At 41.2% G+C, this 20,769-nt stretch overlaps 1 protein-coding gene and 1 long non-coding RNA gene across 2 annotated transcripts in view; one reads left to right on the forward strand and one right to left on the reverse strand.

Moving 5' to 3' along the window:
- PANK1 (pantothenate kinase 1) overlaps positions 1-20,769 on the forward strand; it is a 76,632-nt gene that overhangs the window by 36,871 nt on the left and 18,992 nt on the right. Inside the window, 2 exon segments of the mRNA XM_003409243.4 lie at positions 8,623-8,975; positions 19,851-20,104. Coding sequence (XP_003409291.2) covers positions 8,623-8,975; positions 19,851-20,104 — 607 coding nt within the window.
- The window catches only part of LOC135227920 (uncharacterized), a 125,938-nt gene continuing 107,047 nt past the window's right edge, over positions 1,879-20,769 (reverse strand). The window contains exon 3 of the long non-coding RNA XR_010318098.1: positions 1,879-2,229. This is a non-coding gene — a long non-coding RNA (uncharacterized LOC135227920). The remainder of the gene's footprint in view (positions 2,230-20,769) is intronic.

Here is a 20,769-nt window from a genome sequence, read left to right on the forward strand (position 1 = left end):
GCCTATCTTAGGACACATTACTGCTGAATTCTTATCTTTTCACTTTTGCATGTATAGAAAAAATATAGAAAGCTCTGTCTAAATATAGTATTTTCTCCATCCCCTCTGCCTGGTTCTCCAGCTTCTACAACTGCTCATCCTACCACCCTCTATAAATATTAACAACCTGGGGGCTGTCCTTGCATACTTTTCTGTAGAACATATAATCATAAGCATATATGGGCCTGCCTGTCTTCCTTTCTTTGTCACTTTCTTCTCTCCTTCCCTCCCTCACCTCTTTTTTTTTTTTTCTTTTTCTCAAACTAAATAGGGTTTAGGCATTTCTGTCTTACTTTTCTCATTAACAGAAGATTGCAGGAATCTCTCCAGTCAACTGGTATAGATCTCACTCGTTCTTTGTCATGGCTACATAATATTCCATGGGGTCGCCATGAGTCAGAATCGACTTCATGGCAACTGGTAGTGGTGGTAGAATATTCCATGGTTTGGAAGTCACACACCTTATTTCACTTTCCCTATTGAAGGGCATGTACTTTGTTTCCAGTTATTTTTGTTTTTAATTTAGACTCCAGAGGGTACTGCAGTGAACTCCAAAGGGTATTGCAATGAACCTACCCTTAAATACTGGTACTTTTATTTATATGGTCCAGGAGAGGGCTTAGCTGTGTTAAAAATGTATGTGTACTTTTAATTTTAATAGATGTTGCCAGAATCTTTCCAAAATATTTATACCAGCAGTATCCTTAATACCGGTCTCCCATTCTGTCCAGGGTAGGTATCTTTTCTATTTTGATAAGAATGGAGTATGTGTAACATTGGTTACCTAGCACAGGTGACCACTAACATGCCACAGAGCGTTTCCAGGGAGTTTAATACTAGGGATCTGGTTAGCCTATGTGATTGAGGGTCATTGTGATTTTTCTTTTGTATTTCTTGAAGAATTCAGAGGAAGCTTATAACTGGGAGGAAACTGGAGACCATTCTAATGCCCTCTGCTCTTTTCACAGGTGAGGAAATTGAGATAGAGAGGTGGTGGGACTCAGAGTGAGCTAGTTACTGGCCACTGCTACAGGAAAGGAGTTGTTCTGAATCCTAATTTGGGGCTTTACCTATTACGTGGTGCTGATCCTACACTGTGGGCCATGCTGACAGTGAGCGTTAAAGAATGGGCCAAGAAATATTATCTGTGAGCTGAATTGACTTTTAGGGATGAACTGTTTGCAGTTTTCTATTATCTTCTGCCAGGACAAGCAAACTTCCCAGCCTGTACTGGGCTGTGTGGGATTTGCCTTGCAAACTTCTGCAAAGATAACGGGACATTCATTATCTTAGTTTTGTCAGTGGAATTTATTGGTCTTAATCTTTTGGGAGCTTGGGATTTTATTTTTCTATAATGTTATAGTTTACTGTTTACCAAGTGTGGGACAGCTGATTTGGATCACAACTAAAATGATAACAGCGAGGCACAGGGGAGAAATTTTTGTTTCAGGGATGATTCTCTGCCATATATCCCTCCCTCCACTCTCCCCAACTTACTGATAAAGTGAGCTAAGTAGTAAAATCAAACCAAACCAAACCAAGCCAGTTGCCATCGAATCAATTTTGACTCGTAGTGACCCTGTAGGACAGACTGGAACTGCCCCATAAGTTTTCTTAAAAAAAAAAACAAACCCCAAACCCATTGCTGTCCAGTCGAATCTGACTCATAGCAACCTGTTATCTTTACGAGAGCAGATGGCCAGATCTTTTCTCCTGAGGGCTTGTTGGGTAACAACCCAGCGGCACCTGAACCCAAGGTCAGCTGCATATCCAAGAGACCGAAGACAGACTCCGGAGCCAGAGATCATGACATATGGTTTATTTGGGAAGCTTACTTAAAGGTCCATGGCCCAAGGCGGTGGCTGGACCAGTTTAGCACTCCGCAACCATCTAGCAAGGGACACAAGCGTATATACCATTCCAGCTGGGACCAAGCCTTGTTGTTTTTCTCCCACATCCATGGGCAGTCAGTGTTCCCAGGGACTTCACATCCAGGCCGAGATGTTTTCCTTCCTGTCACTAAGGCATTCCTCGGCCTTGGCCGCTCGCCCAATCCTGCTACTCCCAGCATTGTACCTTAGCCTGAGTCCATCCCGAATTCATTCCCAGCATACTTCAGGGAAGAGCACAGCTGATTCCATTAGGAGGGTATGCGTATAGCTGAATGGCGTCACACAATAGTAGAGGTACCTAAAAAAAAAAAAATTTCTGTAGGGTCTAGTAGTGTTCTGGTAATATAATCTCTAGGTGTAATATGCACAGTTTGACAAGGGCTCATTTGTTTTCTGTGCTTTAGATAAAGGTTTACAGAGCAAATTACCTTCTCATTAAACAGTTAATACACATATTATTTTGTGACGTTGATTGCCAACCCCATGACGACATGTCAACACTTCTCCCCTTCTTGACTTTGGGTTCCCTGTTACCAGCTTTCCTGTCCTCTCCTGCCTTCTCGTCCTTGCCCCTGGGCTGGTGTGCTCATTTAGTGTCATTTTGTTTTATGGGCCTGTCTAATCTTTGGCTGAAAGCTGAACCTCAGGAGTGACTTCTGTACTAAGTTAAAAGGGTGTCCGGGGATCATACTCTGGGTTTCTCCAGTCAAGACCAGTAAGTCTGGTCTTTTTTTGTGAGTTAGAATTTTGTTCTACATTTATCTCCAGCTCTGTCTGGGGCTCTCTATTGTGATTCCCGTCAGAGTGGTCGGAGGTGGTAGCTGGGCAGCATCTAGTTGTGCTGGACTCAGTCTGGTGGAGGCTGTGATAGCTGTGGTCCATTAGGCCTTTGAACTAATCTTTCCCTTGTGTCTTTGGTTTTCTTCATTCTCCCTTGCTCCAGATGGGATGGGGCCAGTGGAGTATCTTAGATGGCTACTCACAAGCTTTTAGACCCCAGACACTATTCAGCAAAGTAGGATATAGAACATTTTCTTTATGAACTATGTCATGCCAATTGAGCTATATGTCCCCAAGACTATGGTTCTCAGCCTTCAGCCCAGTAATTTGGTCCCTCAGCAAGTTCGGATATATCTGTGGAACTTCCATGACCTTGACAAGGACTCATTTGGATGGTCTTTCTCCAAAACAGAAACCAAACCAGTTGTCGTTAAGTCGATTCCAACTTGTGGTGACTTCATATGTGTCAGAGTAGAACTGAACTCCATAGAGTTTTCAGTGGCTGATTTTTTTGGAAGTAGATCACCAGGTCTTTCTTCTAAGGCACTTCTGGGAGGGCTAGAACTGCCAACCTTTCAGTTAGCAGCTGAGTATGTTAACCATTTGCACCACCCAGAGATGGATAGTTTTTAGGGTTAAATTAAACAGAAACTTTTTTTTTAAATAATTTTTATTGTGCTTTAAGTGAAAGTTTGCAAATCAAGTCAGCCTCTCACACAAAAACCCATATACACCTAGCTACACACTCCCAATTACTCTCCCCTTAATGAAACAGCCCGCTCTCTCCCTCCACTTTCTCTTTTCGTGTCCATTTCACCAGCTTCTAACCCCCTCTACCCTCTCATCCCCCCTCCAGGCAGGTGATGCCAACATAGTCTCAAGTGTCCACCTGATCCAAGAAGCTCACTCTTCACCAGCATCCCTCTCCAACACGTTGTCCAGTCCAATCCATGTCTGAAGAGTTGACTTCGGGAATGGTTCCTGACCTGGGCCAACAGAAGGTCTAGGGGCCATGACCACCAGGGTCCTTCTAGTCTCAGTCAGACCATTAAGCCTGGTCTTATGAGAATTTGGGGTCTGCATCCCACTGTTCTCCTGCTCCCTCAGGGGTTCTCTGTTGTGTTCCCTGTCAGGGCAGTCATCAGTTGTAGCCAGGCACCATCTAGTTCTTCTGGTCTCAGGATGATGTAGTCTCTGGTTCATGTGGCCTTTTCTGTCTCTTGGGCTCGTAATTGTCTTGTGTCCTTGGTGTTCTTCATTCTCCTTTGATCCAGGTGGATTGAGACTAATTGATGCATCTTAGATGGCCATTTGCTAGTGTTTAAGACCCCAGACGCCACTCTTCAAAGTGGGATGCAGAACGTTTTCTTAATAGATTTTATTATGCCAATTGACTTAGATGTCCCCTGAAACCATGGTCCCCAGACCCCTGCCCCTGCTACGCTGGCCTTCAAAGCATTCCGTTTATTCAGGAAACTTCTTTGCTTTTGGTTTAGTCCAGTTGTGCTGACCTCCCCTGTATTGTGTGCTGTCTTTCCCTTCACCTAAAGTAGGTCTTATCTACTATCTAATTAGTGAATGCCCCTCTTTCACCCTCCCTCCCTCCCCACTGTCGTAACCACAAAAAAATGTTTTCTTCTCAGTTTAAACTATTTCTCAGGTTCTTCTAATAGTGGTCTTATACAATATTTGTCCTTTTGCCTCTGACTAATTTCACTCAGCATAATGCCTTCCAGGTTCCTCCATGTTATGAAATGTTTCACAGATTCCTCACTGTTCTTTATTGATGCGTAGTATTCCATTGTGTGAATATACCATAATTTATTTATCCATTCATCCGTTGATGGACACCTTGGTGGGTTCCATCTTTTTGCTATTGTAAACAGTGAACACATGGGTGTGCATGTATCGGTTTGTGTAAAGGCTCTTATTTCTCTAGGATATATTCCAAGGCCTGGGATTGCTGGATCGTATGGTAGTTCTATTTCTAGCTTTTTAAGGAAGCACCAAATTGATTTCCAAAGTGGTTGTACCATTTTACATTTCCACCAGCAGTGTATAAGTGTTCGAATCTCTCCACAGCCTCTCCAACATTTATTATTTTGTGTTTTTTGGATTAATGCCAGCCTTGTTGGAGTGAGATGAAATCTCATTGTAGTTTTGATCTGCATTTCTCTAATGGCTAATGATCGTGAACATTTCTTCATATATCTGTTAGCTACCTGAATGTCTTCTTTAGTGAAGTGTCTATTCATATCTTTTCCCATTTTGTAATTGGGTTATTTGTCTTTTTGCGGTTGAGTTTTTGCAGTATCATGTAGATTTTAGAGATCAGGCGCTGATCAGAAATGTCATAGCTAAAAACTTTTTCCCAGTCTGTAGGTAATCTTTTTACTCTTTTGGTGAAGTCTTTGGATGAGCATAGGTGTTTGATTTTTAGGAGCTCCCAGTTATCTAGTTTTTCTTCTACATTCGTTATGTTTTGTATACTGTTTATGCCATGTATTAGGGCTCCTAACATTGTCACTATTTTTTCTTCCATGATCTTTACCGTTTTAGATTTTATATTTAGGTCTTTCATCCATTTTGAGTTAGTTTTTGTGCATGGAGTGAGGTATGGGTCTTGTTTCATTTTTTTGCAGATGGATATCCAGTTATGCCAGCACCATTTGTTAAAAAGACTGTCTTGAATAAAGCCTAGAGAAATAAGAGCCTTCACATTAACAGATATATGCACACCCATGTTTATTGCAACTCTGTTTACAATAGCAAAAAGCTGGAAGCAACCAAGGTGTCCATCAATGGATGAATGGTTAAATAAATTGTGGTATATTCACACAATGGAATACTACGCATTGATAAAGAACAGTGAGGAATCTGTGAAACATTTCATAACATGGAGGAACCTGGAAGGCATTATGCTGAGCGAAATTAGTCAGAGGCAAAAGAACAAATATTGTATAACACCACTATGATAAGATCTTGAGACATAGTATAAACTGAGAACACATACTTTTGTGGTTACGAGCGGGGGAGGGAGGGAGGGTGGAAGAGGGCTATTTACTGATTAGTTAGTAGATAAGAACCACTTTAGGTGAAGGGAAGAACAATACTCAATACACGGAAGGTCATCTCAACTGGACTGGCCCAAAAGCAAAGAAGTTTCTGGGATAAACTGAATGCTTCAAGGGTCAGCGGAGCCAGGGCAGGGGTTTGGGGACTATGGCTTAAGGGGACTTCTAAGTCAATTGGCAAAATAATTCTGTTATGAAAACATTCTGCATCCCACTTTGAAATGTGGCGTCTGGGGTCTTAAATGCTAACAAGCGGCCATCTAAGATGCATCAATCGGTCTCAACCCACCTGGATCAAAGGAGAATGAAGAACACCAAGGTCACATGATAACTATGAGCCCAAGAGACAGAAAGGGCCACAGGAACCAGAGACTTACATCATCCTAAGACCAGAAGAGCTAGATGGTGCCCGGCCACAACCGATGACTGCCCTGACAGGGAGCACAACAGAGAACCCCTGAGGGAGCAGGAGAACAGTGGGATGCAGACCCCAAATTCTCATAGAAAGACCAGACTTAATGGTCTGACTGAGACTAGAGGAATCCCGGCGGCCATGGTCCCCAAAACCTTCTGTTGGCTCAGGACAGGAACCATTCCCGAAGACAACTCATCAGACATGGAAGGGACTGGACAATGGGTAGGAGAGAGATGCTGATGAAGAGTGAGCTACTTGTATCAGGTGGATCCTTGAGACTGTGTTGTTATCTCCTGTCTGGAGGGGAGATAGGAGGGTAGAGAGGGTTAGAAACTGGCAAAATTGTCACGAAAGGAGAGACTGGAAGGAGGGAGCGGGCAGACTCATTAGAGGGAGAGTAAGTGGGAGTATGGAGTAAGGTGTATATAAGCTTATATGTAACAGACTGACTTGATTCGTAAACGTTCACTTAAAGCTCAATAAAAATTATTAAAAAAAAAAAAAAAAAGAGTTGCCATTGAGTCGATTCCAACTCATAGTGATCCTATGGGACAAAGTAGAACTGTCTACTCTGGTGGATTTAAACTGCTGAACCTTTGGTTAGCAGCCAAGCTCTTATTAAAATTAAAAAAAAAAATTTTTTAAACACAAAAAAGTATTAACCCACCGCCAAACCAAAAAAGTATTAAGGTAAGAAAATTGCAAACAATGAGGATAACGTGGGAAAACATAAACGTTTTAAATAGACTTGTATCATGGTAAAGAAAGGAGAGGAGGGGGCTAAAAAAGTAGATTATAGCCAGGTTCTAGAAGCCTTTATATTTCAGACTCACAGATTTGGATATTATACTGAAATCATAAATAAAATGTTTTTGTCTAGGAAATAGAAACAAATAATCAGTTATAACCCTGTCTGAAAAGTACTCTACTAGCGATATCAGAATCTCTGTTTCTTTTTCCCAAGGAGGCAGCTCTCAGGACATTTGACATGGACTTTACAGAACTATTTTTGCTTACAAGTGGATCAATATAATCTAGTTAATTCAATGATGACAATAAATATTTTAATGAATGATTAAAAAAAAAAAAGACTGTCTTTTCCCCATTTAACTGTTTTGGGGCCTTTAAACAGAAACTTTTTAAAGAAGGGACTTGAGCTCTGAGTTTTAAACTCTAGTTTTAATATTATGGTTTCAGACTTAGCAAATGGATTCTACTGTGGGAAACAAAAAAGGGAGACTCCACCATTTGGGTTCACTCTGTTCATTGCAGAGGATTTGACAGCTCAGCCTGTTGCTATAATAATAAAAGTAATTACTATGGAGATTCATTATATCATAGAAAATCATCTCAAGCTGATTAAATGTATGTTTTTCACCTAACTAGAGGCTTACCATCCAGTTTCAGACTTGATCAGGAACTGGTGGTTATTTGTCGGCTTGCCGGTCAGTGGCCATGGTTCTTCTGGTTTATGGTTCCCAGGCCTGCAGATTGGAATCACTAGGGAACTTTAAAAAAAAATACTAATGCCTGGCTCCTATCCCTGACGAAGTCAGAAACTCTGAGAAAGGGAACCAGAAATTGGAATGTCAGCTTCCCAGCTAAAGCACAGCTAGGGTGAAACTCCTGGATGGCCGTTTGAGATGGAGAGAGAGTCTCTGCTTAGTGTTGAAAGAAATAAGAGGTAACATGAGCTGTTCTTTTTACAGTTCCTGCCACCCTGGGGATCATCGTCTGCCCATTGTCTCTGGAATTGTACTTTCTCTCCTTCACCTTCCTATTTAGTCTGTGGATTAAAACAGTGGTGGTACATCTTCGATAGCACTATTTTTTTGTGTGTGTACCTTATAAAGTCCGTTCATGAAGCAAAAACTGAATGCTGTAAAAATGATCATTGAGAGTCTCCTAGAAAGGCACTGTGTGTTTTGGAAGCCAACATGCCATCTCTCAGTACACACACAGCATAGCCAATTTTTCCTCTGGCATTTGGAACGGATCACTGTTTCTTTGGCTGATACCCTGATAAAATAGTTAGCATTTGAGAGGCATTTTGAATGCAAAATATCTTTAGATATTGGAATTGTACTCAGCTTGGGGAGCTACTCAGCTGTGCGAAGCACATGGGAGTTGAGAGTGGCTTAGGGAACTGCAGAATCATTTTTTATCTCACTCAATTCTGGGGCAGACTTGTATTGAGTAGAGTGTGGGCAGAGTCATGGGCACCATTTAAATCATGACTTGCTTTCTGCCTGTGTCTTCTTTTAGGAGCGTATAGTTTAATTCAAGCAAATTGAATGTTAAATGTGCGTATAGATATGACACTGCATTATTTAATGTTCAAGAATTGAACATTTTGGGGGGGTCAAATTGCCCCTTTTTGGGAATGTGTAGAATTGAATAGCACTTTCTTTCTGCCCTCTAGCATTCCCATGGTTTGGCATGGATATCGGTGGAACACTCGTTAAGTTGGTCTACTTTGAACCGAAGGATATTACAGCCGAAGAGGAACAAGAGGAAGTAGAGAACCTGAAGAGCATCAGGAAGTATTTGACTTCTAATACGGCTTATGGGAAAACTGGGATCCGAGATGTCCACCTGGAACTGAAAAACCTGACCATGTGTGGGCGCAAAGGGAACCTGCACTTCATCCGCTTTCCCAGCTGTGCTATGCATAGGTTCATTCAGATGGGCAGTGAGAAGAACTTTTCCAGCCTTCACACCACTCTCTGTGCCACTGGAGGTGGGGCTTTCAAGTTCGAAGAGGACTTCAGAATGGTATGTCGGCTTTGTCCTTATTAAAACAACAAAACCACCTCTGAGGGAAAAAAAGAAAACCTCTCACCTGTCCATAATCTCCACAACTCATGCCTAAAAACTAGGCTACTGTCCTTGGGACTTTGGACAAGTTTACTTCACCTTCAGCTTCCTCAACTGTGTGAAAATAAAAGTAGCTCCTACCTCATAGGGTTTTTGCAGTAAAGGCTAAATGAGATAATATGTGCCAGGCACTTAGTAAGTGCTCAATAAATATTAGCTAACATCATCATCATTTTTGTCCCAGTTACTACTGTGTAATATACTAAAGACTACCCTGTTGCTGCTGAGTTGACTCTGACTAATAACGACTCTATAGGACAGAGTAGAACTGCCCCACAGGGTTTCCAAGGTTGTAAATCTTTATGGAAGCAGACTGTCACATCTTTCTTCCATAGAGAGTGGCTGGTAGATTCGAACTGCCCATTTTTGGGTTAGCAGCCAAGTGCTTAATCACTGTGCTACCAGGGCTCCTTCACTAGAGACTAGATGGTATAAACCCCCTTCTGAGGTAGTTTAGTTAGAATTTTTCAGACTCTTACTACCCATAAACCCATTGCCATCACTCACAGCGACCCTACAGGACAGGGTAGAACTGTCCAAGGAGCAGCTGGTGGATTTGGACTGCCAACCTTTTGATTAGCAGCCAAACTCTTAACCACTGTGCCACCAGGTCTCCAACTCTTACTACAGTTTCGTGGAAAGCATAACCATTACACCAGTATTATGTATATATACAGACTGAGGCCCACGGGAAGGTTTTCCACGACTTCTAAAAATCACTACTTCTGTCTACCCATTTGCTCTCATAAAAATCCTTTTTGATTATGTCATTTAGAAGTTTCACTCAGAAAAAATGAAGTCTTTGCTGCCATTTGTAGGTGAATTCCTTTATTAATGAATACCATTTAGGAAGTATGGTTCTATAGCATGAGAATAATGCTGTATCGAGACTGGCAGTACATACGTCTACGTTGCTCATTTAGATTCCACAAATTTGGCTAAACAGAGGTTATGGATGAGTGATATACAGTCCAGAGCTTCTCTTTATATAGCAATCCCTTAGCATCTGTGTGTTCCAATTTCACCATCTTTTCCAGTTAAGATAACAACCTTTGTAATGTCATACCTCATTTCATAGGACCTTGTAAGAATACAGTAAAATAATACATGTAGATGTAGTTTGGAAAATAAAGAGAGCTAGATAAACGTAAAAGGTGGCTGGGTGGCGCAAACGGTTAAGAGCTGAACTACTAGGTGAAAGGTTGGTGGTTTGAATACACACAGAGGCAACCTTGAAAGACAGGCCTGGTGATCTGCTTCTGAAAGGTCTCAGCCTTGAAAACCCCATGGAGCAGTTCTACTCTGCATACATGTGTTGCCATGAGTCAGAATCTTCTCAGTGGCAACTAACGATAACAACACATAAACAGAAGTGATGGAACATAGGAGAAGGATGGATTAGAAGTTTTAGAATTAGTCTTGCCCACTCCCAGTGCTGTAAGAGTTACCTGGGTCTTTCAAAGACTCACCCATGGGGTTCTGTTTTGTCATGGGACTAATGTAATACAGTCTTGTTATAAAGCCTATCATTAATTTTATTTCTGGAATGTATTATTCCTGGTATTTAATAAATCTGTAAATGCATGGAAACCCTGGTGGCGTAATGGTTAAGTGCTACAGCTGCTAACCAAAGGGTTGGCAGTTCAAATCCACCAAGTTCTTCTTGGAAACTCTATCGGGCAGTTCTACTCTGTCCTATAGGGTCGCTATGAGTCGGAATTGACTCAACGGCACTGGATTTTTTTGTAAATGCATACCATTTTATTTGTATCATCTAAAGTGGCACCATTTATCTCATTGATTGTAGTGAGTAGTTTCTTCAAAGCTGGCAACAGAGTACTAGAGCAGTGTCCTAGGTGGGGCCGCTCATGTTCAGGTTTTGTCTTTTTTCTTCTGTGGCCCCTTTCCATACCCAGCAGTAGAGTTTTATGCTGTTGCTTACTCCAGTGACCAGTGGGGACTTTTGTCCCACCAAAGAGGTCTAAGGGTCAAAGAGTTTTGAAGCTGAGAAAGTTGAGATCCATAGGAATTAAAATCAAATACATCATGGAAAATCATTGAACCTGAATTCTAGTCCTGCCTCTGTGTTTAACCAGCTGGGCGACTTTGGGTAAGACATGTCCCTCCTGTGGGCCTCAGTTTCATCATCTGCAAAACAATGGCGGTGGGTGGGAAGAGGACAGAGGATTTTTAGATGTCAGAATGTCAGAACTAGATGTCATCTTTGGAGATCAGAAAGTATGGCATTTATATGCCACAGGGATGAGGAAACTAAAGTTTAAAGAGATTAAGAGATTCCCAGAGTACTTCTTGGGTAGGAGCTGGGACATCGGCTCAATTCTGAGTCAGAAGAAAATGCTGACCCCCCAGTGCTTGTGAGCCCCCTCAGTCCCTCAAGGACACCTCACCTGGTCCATCTCCGCAAGGGAGCCTGAACTGAACCCAGGTGAACAGGAGGATTTATGCAACCTCTCTGGTGCCCTATAGGGCAGTTCTACTCTGTCCTATAGGGTTGCTATGAGTTGGAATTGACTCAATAGCAGGAGGTTTGGTTTGGTGGTGCCCATCCCTCCCCTGAGGTAATGTATATTCTGGGAGAAAGTTACTAAATATATGTTGGCCATAAGCAAGCAGTGTTACTCAATACTCAAGGTTCTGAACTGAGAAGGATCATATCCTATTACAACTAAAATAAGGAAGTCTATGCTTCTTCAGGCAGGCTAAGCTGTTGGAACCTAGTGAATAGACTGGAGCCAAGAGCCAGTGCAGAGTGTTTGCCAAACGGCCTAGCCAGGCCAGCATACATCTGCAAAAGAAAAGTACATGAGATGCCGTCTGTTTCCACGCTCAGTCTTGGCCAAAGTAGAGACAGAATTGAAGACAAACCTTTTCCTGCAGCCTGTTTGTCGGTGATGTGCCCTTATCCTTCCAGAGTTTGTGAGGCTTTTAGAATTTGGATAGGTTTTATTGTCCTCTTTCCTAAGCATTCATTTACTCACACAACAAATATTTATTGAGCTTCTACTGTGTGCCAAGTCCTGTTATGAACAAAACAAACCCCTGTCCACCTTGAGCTTAGATTCTAGTGGAGGAAAGGCAGTCAATAATTGAAAAAGCAAGTGAATATAGAATATATCAAATGATAAGAAATGTTATAGAGGGAAAAAGAGCAGGGCAAGGGGGGTAGGGAGTGTGGGGATGGACTAAGTGTGATGAATTAACATTGAAGCAGAGACAGAAGTAACAGAGCAAACCATGAAGGTGTCTGAGGAAGAGTATTTTAGGCAGAGGGAACAGTGCTGAGGCCCATAGGTGTCCTATAACCAAGCTCTCTCTTCCCAGAATAGAAAATTGGAGGTGCTTACTTAGTAGTAAAGGATCAATATATTCTACTATATGTATTGAACAAGTAGACAAATAATAAAGCAGTGCATATGCATGCCTGTAAATTCCTGCTGTTATTGTATAAAATCACTGTTTTTGCTCTAGTGCCACTTTGCACTATATGAGTTTTAACAATCTGTCTGCATGAGTAGGGCTAAATAAAAGCTGTTCGGCAGACCCTGAATAATTAGCAACTGTTATGTTTGATAACTATATCCTTTCATATATGAAAAAATATACTTAAATCCTTAGATAATGATAACTAGTCTTCATACAATTTAGAATGTACATAAAAGAACTATAAATCATGAGATAAGCGTTAAATTAAACCCCTGTTAGAATACTTTCAGTTGAACAAAAGCTTCATTCCTTTCTCCCTTACACCCTCCCTCCATCCATCCATTTTATGCTTTTAAATATTTTAGGATCACTATCACAATCAGATTTCTGACTGGTTAAAATTAGCCTTCAAAATCAATGATTTACCAAAATGGAACAAAGAAGAAAAATGTAATCTAAGTACAAAAGATCTAAGAAATTGATAAGGCAATGAAGAATCCCATCATTTTTTTAAAAAGTGGTACTCCTAGCTATAGTATTCTTCTCTTCGAGAGGGTACTGGCGTTTGGCTGTGCACCAAGCACCTAGCACTATAGGTTTCAGTTAACTTTATGTTTATCCCCACTGTCTGTATTCTGTGGGTTTTGTTTAAAGAATTTATCAGAATATTTAGTTTACCAAATGTATATTTCTCTACAACCACACTTCTTAACTTCAACAAGAGTATTCTTAACAGTGGAAATTTTGTAGAAAAAGTCATTCTTTCTGTCCATTTAGCTCTTCATTACAACAGATAATTTCTCCATGTGAGTTTTATTCAGCCCAAGGCTAAAACTAATTAGAAATTAAAAATGATTCTTTCAATTACTTAAAAAAAGACCCACTGAGCAAACAGGGTATAATGGCAATCTTTTTTGGTTGGTTTGAGATTTAGGGCAGAGGAAAGAATTTTCTGATTGTTATCATCATGTTTTTCAGGGTATGAGGACCTAGGGACTGGCTGTCCTTATGCCAGAAATCTCCAAGGGAACAGCCTCAAAAGTTAATAATGGTAGAAAAAATCATCAGGAGGGATAGGGTAATCGTGGATATGTGAAATCTCTGAATCTAAGTGGACCATTCAAGAAGATTCATTAGTTTGGTTATTTTTGTTAATGTAGGGACTGATTTGTACAGAGACATAAGTGTGGTAGACACTGACATTCTCCACTTTGTTCTGGCGTGACACTTTTGATCTGTGTCCCTCATGTATGGCCCCTTTCTTCAATGGTTAGGGAAGGAAGAAGCCATCTCTGAGGTTTTGATGTATTTCTCAGTCACCAAACATGTTTGAAATTCATTTTTCTCTCAGGTCTCTGTAAGGTCTCTTTCGTGAAAAGAGTCCTGAGTATAATTTGTAATTCAGAAGCAAACATTTTATCTATGCAAGTTGTTCTTGGTTTAGTAGGATAACATTTTTTGCCACTTAAAGTTTGGTTTATGGAGCTAGTGTCTGGCAAAAGCATCCTGGCAAGGGTAAGGCAGTGTACAAATGTGTGTTTTATTCATGTCTGAAATGACTCTTTTCTGAGCTCCAGTTGAGTGATATAACTGGTTTGGGGTAGGTCCACTGAATCCTCTCAGGTAGGAGGTACGGAACCTCTTGGAATCATTTCTAACAGATTTGTTTAGTTATTTAACTATTTTGTTATTTTTGATAGAATGAGCTGAAGTACGTAATAATTTTACAATGTTTCCAGAGCATGCCTTGTGCTTAAGACTCATATTTTTTCTAAATTAACATATAGGGAATCATTGAATTTCCTCTAAAAATTAGAGTCTTCAGTTTGGAAATGGAGTTTCCAAATGCATTTCAACATAAGATAAGAAGACCTGAATTATTTTACTTCTCTCATAATTATAACTCAGGAGTATAGCACTTTATACTTTTTAAAAGCATTTTAATCTCATTTGAGTCTTGAAAACAGCCCTTTGAGTTATTTAGGGCAGATATTATTAGGGAGATTATAACTTTATCAAACCCTGGTTATTGCTTCACTGGGGATATGGTAGTGGACTCCATCTCAGCTCCTCAGCTCCAGGCACTGTACAGCTCTTGGTACATCAGTTCGCAAAGTGTGGTCCCAGGACCAGCAGAACCAGCATTAGCATCACCTGGGATATTGTTAGACACACAATCAGAAACTCTGGGAGTGGGACCCAGCAGCCTGTGCCTCAACAAGCCCTCCAGGTGATTCTGATGCACCTACAGTTTGAGAACCTCATGTACCCATACTTGCTTCGGTGACTTTAGTACAAGGCAAAATAATGTTATCATAATTGTAGTTTGAAAGTTTTTCTAATTTTACCACTTCCTCCACTTGCTAACCTTGGGATCCTGAGTAGGTCACTTAACCTGCTGACCCTCTGTGACGTATTTCATCTGCAAAATGGGGAAAATAATAGCTTCCTTATCTAAAGACCTGCAGATGGAATCCATACACCTACTCTCTACTTACCAGCTATCTTGCTGTCTGATATTTCACATTTACGACAATAGTAAAAAAATCTACTATCCGACTGTTTTGTACGTTGACGTACATCTGGCAATAACGAAAGCCGATGTGTCAGGCGAGAGTAACGCTGGTTGTGATGGTTAAGGCTATATGTTAACTTGGCTGGGCCATGATTCTCAGTAGTTTGGCAGTTATGTAATGATATAATTTGGCAGTTATATAATGATGTAATTTGGTCATTATGTAATGATGTAGTCATCCTCCATTTTGTGATCTGATGTGGTCATCCTCTATTTTTGCATAATACCAACCTGCTCTTTGGAACCTAACCATGTCGATAAGTGAGGAGTGGGTGTGCAATTTTTTATTTGAGAACTTCCACTATTTACAGAGGGTTTGATTCTTAAGGCAATCACAGGCTTGTTTTTAAGTTTTATGAGTAGTTGATTTAGGAATTGGAAGAACTTATACTCTCCAAAAGTTTGCTAGGGAGAGTTCCAAGCACTGGTGTGCATGAGCCAGTTCCTATTAACTTAAAAGGGCCCATTATGTGCATCTCTTCCCAAATCTGTGTTTAGTGACATCGTTTTGATAGCTTGAAATTGGCCATGGTGGGAGAGATTCCTGCCTGCCCCCACTCATTGCCCTCAGGTTGACTCTGATTCATGGCAACTCCATGTATTATAGAGTAGAGCTGAGCTACACTGAGTTTTGTTGGCTGTAATCTTTACAGAAGCAGATGGCCAGGCCTTCCTTCCACAGAGCTGCTGGATGGGTTCAAGTCTTCAACCTTTTGTTAGCAGCTGAGGTAAACAGTTTGCAGCAGGGGTAATTACACCATGGAGGCTGGCAAATGCTACAAGCCAAGGCTGTTGCTCCCAAAGAGCTGGTTGTTTACCAGCAAACCTTGGTTACAAGGTTAGGTTCAAATTAACTGAAGCTTCATCTGCACATTGACTGGATCTGATATTTCAAATTTGTCATCACTTACACCCCATTATAAACATCAACACTAGAACATACATACAGTTGACAGCCCGACAGCTAGGTTCAGTCTACAGATGTGATTTGTGTGGCCTGTAATATTTATTTAAAAAAAAATTTTTTTTCTATTAGCTTAAAATGGGAAGATTTCACGTAAAAATCTGGATTTCTTGAAAAATTGGCTCATTTGGCAACACTGGGCTCCGTTACCACATGGCAACAGTAGGCTGGAGGTGAATCATAACCGTCTTTCTAAATAGGAGTGGGTTGTCTTGTTACTTTACATCTAGTCAGGGGCTTCACTGATTTATGTTTTCTTACTGTCTCCCCTAGAGATTTGAGTTTGTTGCCCCTGACAGAAAACTAAGCCCAGAGAGAGAGAGAGTTTCTCAACAGCTGACATCTTAACATGCTGTTTTAATAAGCTTTCTACAAGTTAACCCAATTGTACTCATGAACTACAAAGTCTGTTGAGTGGATTAATTTCCAACTTGTTCTGAACTTCAGCTAGCCTTGTTTCAAAACCCAAGTAGCTACCTGGAACATTGCTTACATTTGGGGGCCTGTCTTTTTCCTGGATGGTGAAGACTTTTGAGGAAGTCTTCTGGAGGTCTCTGTGAAAGTGACTAATATCTTTGACTCTCGGTCTGTAGATTTGTAACCTCAGGCTTCAGAAATAAACATCCCTCAGGAAAATGTGCAGAGATGTTTGTTCCTAGCGCTCTATTTGAAGATGATTTTGAGGGGAAAGTTGAGCTAACAGTGTTTCCTTTCAGATCTGTGTTGTACGTGCTTAGTTTATTTGCCTCGACAGATTTTTCTTCATCCCTAGTGTAGTTTCAGGATGTCCAGCTGGACAAACTGTCTTTGTCCATGTTTATAGTGTTGGTTCTGGACATGACTGTCAATATTGTTGATTGACCTGTGATTAATTTTTAAGCAGACTAACCTATGGTCCCAAGACTCACTGATGAAATTGCTACCTTTCAGTTCAGAATGATTGGGGGGAGGCAATAACTCTTTCACTGTCCCATTTAACAACTGTTTATTAAGCAAGTATTACTGAGAGGCCTTTGAGCATGGTGCTGAAGGGCACCCAATGAACCAGAAAACAAACAAGCCAGAATGTGGTGAATGCTGTAAGTGCCATGGAAGAGGTTAATAGGGCTGAGAATCAGGAGGGACAGAGGATATAGCATTTATACTGCTACAACCCACTGTAGTCTCTTTTAGGTTTCCAGATAGCTTTGTACCTATAATATTGGGGGGAAAAAAAAAAAAACGAACAGTAGCTGTTGAGTTGATTCTGACTCATGGTGACCCCATGGGTGTCAGAGTAGAACTGTGATCCATAGGGTTTTCAATGACTGATTTTTCAGAAGTAGATCACCAGGCCTTTCTTATGAAGCTCCACTGGGTGGACTCGAACCTCCAACATTTTGGTAACAGCTAAGTGCATTAATTGTTCACACCACCCAGGGACTCCTACTATACAGTATTAACAGCCCTTAAAATATTTATAATTACATACATTTCATCCAAAGTGAAATGGAACCTTTTATGGGATAGGTTTACTTATCGTCAAGTCTCATTTAGAATGTTTGTTTCTGTGTATCAAGAATAATTCCACCTCCTGGCTGGTAATTTATTCTAACTAACTCTGCTCTATGGGGGTAAATTCCTTGGATTTTGTTGACTAGGAAATTCAAGCAAGTGATACAAAGTCAGAAGTTTCTCCTACAATCAACTTTTGTAGTAAAGATGATGTCTTTTTGGCAGAACATCTAAGCATAGTACTTGTATAGGTTGTTTCCAGACCCCAGAAGCAGGACCCATTATGACAACAAACTATAGAACAGTGGATACTTGCTAGTTATATGACTTAGGGAAAGTTCTTTAATCTCTGTGAGCCTTAGCCATAAAATAAGGATAACAGTGCCTACTTAGAAGATTTTTTCTGTGATAATTAAATGAGCTGATACAAGTAAAATGCCTATGTAGTAAAAAGAAAAAAAAAGTAAGCACTCAATAAGTATTAGCTATTGTTTTCTAAAGAGATTTTTTTAAATCTAGGTTTTGAACTGCTGATCTTTTGGTTAGCAGCTGAGCACTTTAACCACTGTGCCACCAGGGCTTCTAAAATCTAAAAAAAAAAAACCCATTACTCTCCAGTCGATTCTGACTCATAGTGACCCTATAGGGACAGAGCAGAACTGCCCCACAGGTTTTCCAAGGAGTGCCTGGTGGATTCAAACTGCCGACCTTTTAGTTAGCAGCCGTAGCGCTTAACCAGTACACCACCAGCATTTCCAAAATCTAGGTTAGACCTTATAAATTAATTTTGGATCGTTGGCTTAATTTCATTGGCTTAGTTTCTTGTTGATAATTGTTAGGTTTTTTTTTTTTTTTTTTAATTCATGGAAAATAATCATCAACCTGTGAAAGCCAGGACTACCTTGTTTTTCTGGGTCTTGCAAGTTTTCTGCCTTTAACTTAAAGGGGCAATCTTCCCACTTCTCAGTTGTTCTCTATTAGTGGAAAATATTTGAGTTTTCCTTCTCTGACAGATTTTCACCTTATACAGGTTCTGGCTTTTGCAGGTTTTACTGTACCGTTTGTGAAGATTACAGAGTAAATTCTTGTGGGTACAAAGTGGCCACTAGCTCCTAAGGGTAGCCTACAGCCAATTCATTCCCCGTTTTTGTCCTGTCCCTAGGAGGGTGGCACTTCTTGTCTCATAGAAATGGGGGACTGTGGGGCCGCTCAGCTAGTAACAAAAAAGCCATCATTTTTGAGCCCTTCGTATGTGCCAAGCCCTGTTTTAAGCATTTTACATATATTATTATCATGTGATCTTCACAACACTGTACAGCGGGCATTGTTATTATCCCTATTTTATAAATGAGTAAGCTGAGGTTTGGGAAGTTAAATAACTCGCCCCACAATCTTCAGTTAGGTAAGTGTTGGAGTTAGAATTCAAAGCCAGGTCTGACTACTTCAGAGCCTGTACCTGGGAAGGGTAGTTGAGCTTTGTGACCTCAAAGGAGATTCTTCCCAGCTCCCAGGTTCCTTTGGGACCTCATGAACCCCTGTGGGAGGAAAGTGTAGGATTCTTGCTGCTTTCCAAACAGTCTCACCCTCCTGGGGAGCCCCCTTTGCATGGCACGTTTTAGTCATTTCCTGTGGCTGCTGTAACAAATTACTGCAAACTTGATTGCTTAAAACAACAGAGAGATTTTGCCCAGAAGTCCAAAATCAAGGTGTCAGCTGGGCTGTACTCCCTCTGGAGGCTCTAGGGGGATTCCTTTCCTTGCCTCTTCCAGCTTCTGGTGACTGTCCTGATTTCTTGACTTGTGACTGCATCACTGCAGTCTCTGCCTCTGTCATCACATGGCTTTTTCCTCTGTGTCAATCTGATCCCCCTTGTGTGTCTCTGATAAGGGCGCTTGTCAGTGGATGTGGGGTCCACCTGGATAATTCAGGATGATCTCTTCATCTCAAGAGCCTTAACTTAATTACACCTGCAAAACCTTTGTTCCAAATAAGGTTACCGTCACAGGTTCTGGGAATTAAGACCTGTGGGAAGCCACCTTTAACTACGACAGACACATGCCACGAGTGCCTTTCCAGTAAGCTCCCCTCCTTTAGCTCGCTGGTGGGCGGTGTGGTGTCTGGTGAACGCTACTTTTCCTGTGGGGTGACTAATTATCACCACGATTTCACCACTTGGTATTTCAAGGGTGTTTCCATGCTTTCAGTGTTAATGACCCAGTCTTAAATCCTGCTACAACCTCTCAGGCTTTCCCTGCGGTGCTGGTAGCCTCTCTCACAAAGTCTTGTTCTCTTTCAGATTGCCGATCTGCAGCTCCATAAACTGGATGAACTGGACTGTCTGGTTCAGGGCCTGCTTTACGTCGATTCTGTGGGCTTCAATGGCAAGCCGGAGTGTTACTATTTTGAAAATCCCACAAATCCAGAATTGTGTCAAAAAAAGCCGTATTGCCTTGACAATCCATACCCTATGTTGCTGGTTAACATGGGCTCAGGTGTCAGCATTCTCGCAGTGTACTCCAAGGACAACTATAAAAGAGTGACAGGGACCAGGTAAACATGTTTTACACTAGGAGAACCTTTTTGTGCTTACACCCAGGCCTTTTCCTTGATAACCAGTTTATAGTGGAAGGCTATTTGCATTAAATACATCTTTTTCAAAGGTCTTTTCCTCCTCCGAAAACCTGGTGGCATAGTGGTTAAGTGCTATGGCTGCTAACCAAAATGTCAGCAGTTCGAATCCAGCAGGCACTCCTTGGAAACCCTATGGCGTGGTTCTACTCTGTCCTATAGGGTCGCAATGAGTCAGAATCAACTCGAAGGCAATGGGTTTGGTTTTTGGTTTGGTCCTCCTCAGCCAGCCAAAAAGGACTAATTGAGTGATATGTTAAAGGAGTAAGAGGGTAATTTATCTAAAGATGTGTAAAACATAGTTCTTGCCCTGGTGGCAAGGTGGTTAAGCGCTTGGCTGCTAACCAAAAGGTCAGCAGTTCGAATCCACCAGCCACCCCGTGGGAGAAAGATGTGGCAGTCTGCTCCTGTAAAGATTTCAGCTTTGTAAACCTTATGAGGCAGTTCTAATCTGTCCTATAGGGTCATTCGTTATGAGTCAAAATCAAGTCGACAGCAACAGATTTGGTTTGGTTTTTTGGTTTTGCCCCACTGGAGAAAGGAGATTGTGGTCAGGTTGAGGAAAGAAGGGTCACTCACATCAAAAG

The sequence above is a fragment of the Loxodonta africana genome, chromosome 16, assembly GCF_030014295.1.
Source record: "Loxodonta africana isolate mLoxAfr1 chromosome 16, mLoxAfr1.hap2, whole genome shotgun sequence".
Classification (NCBI taxonomy): Eukaryota; Metazoa; Chordata; class Mammalia; order Proboscidea; family Elephantidae; genus Loxodonta; species Loxodonta africana.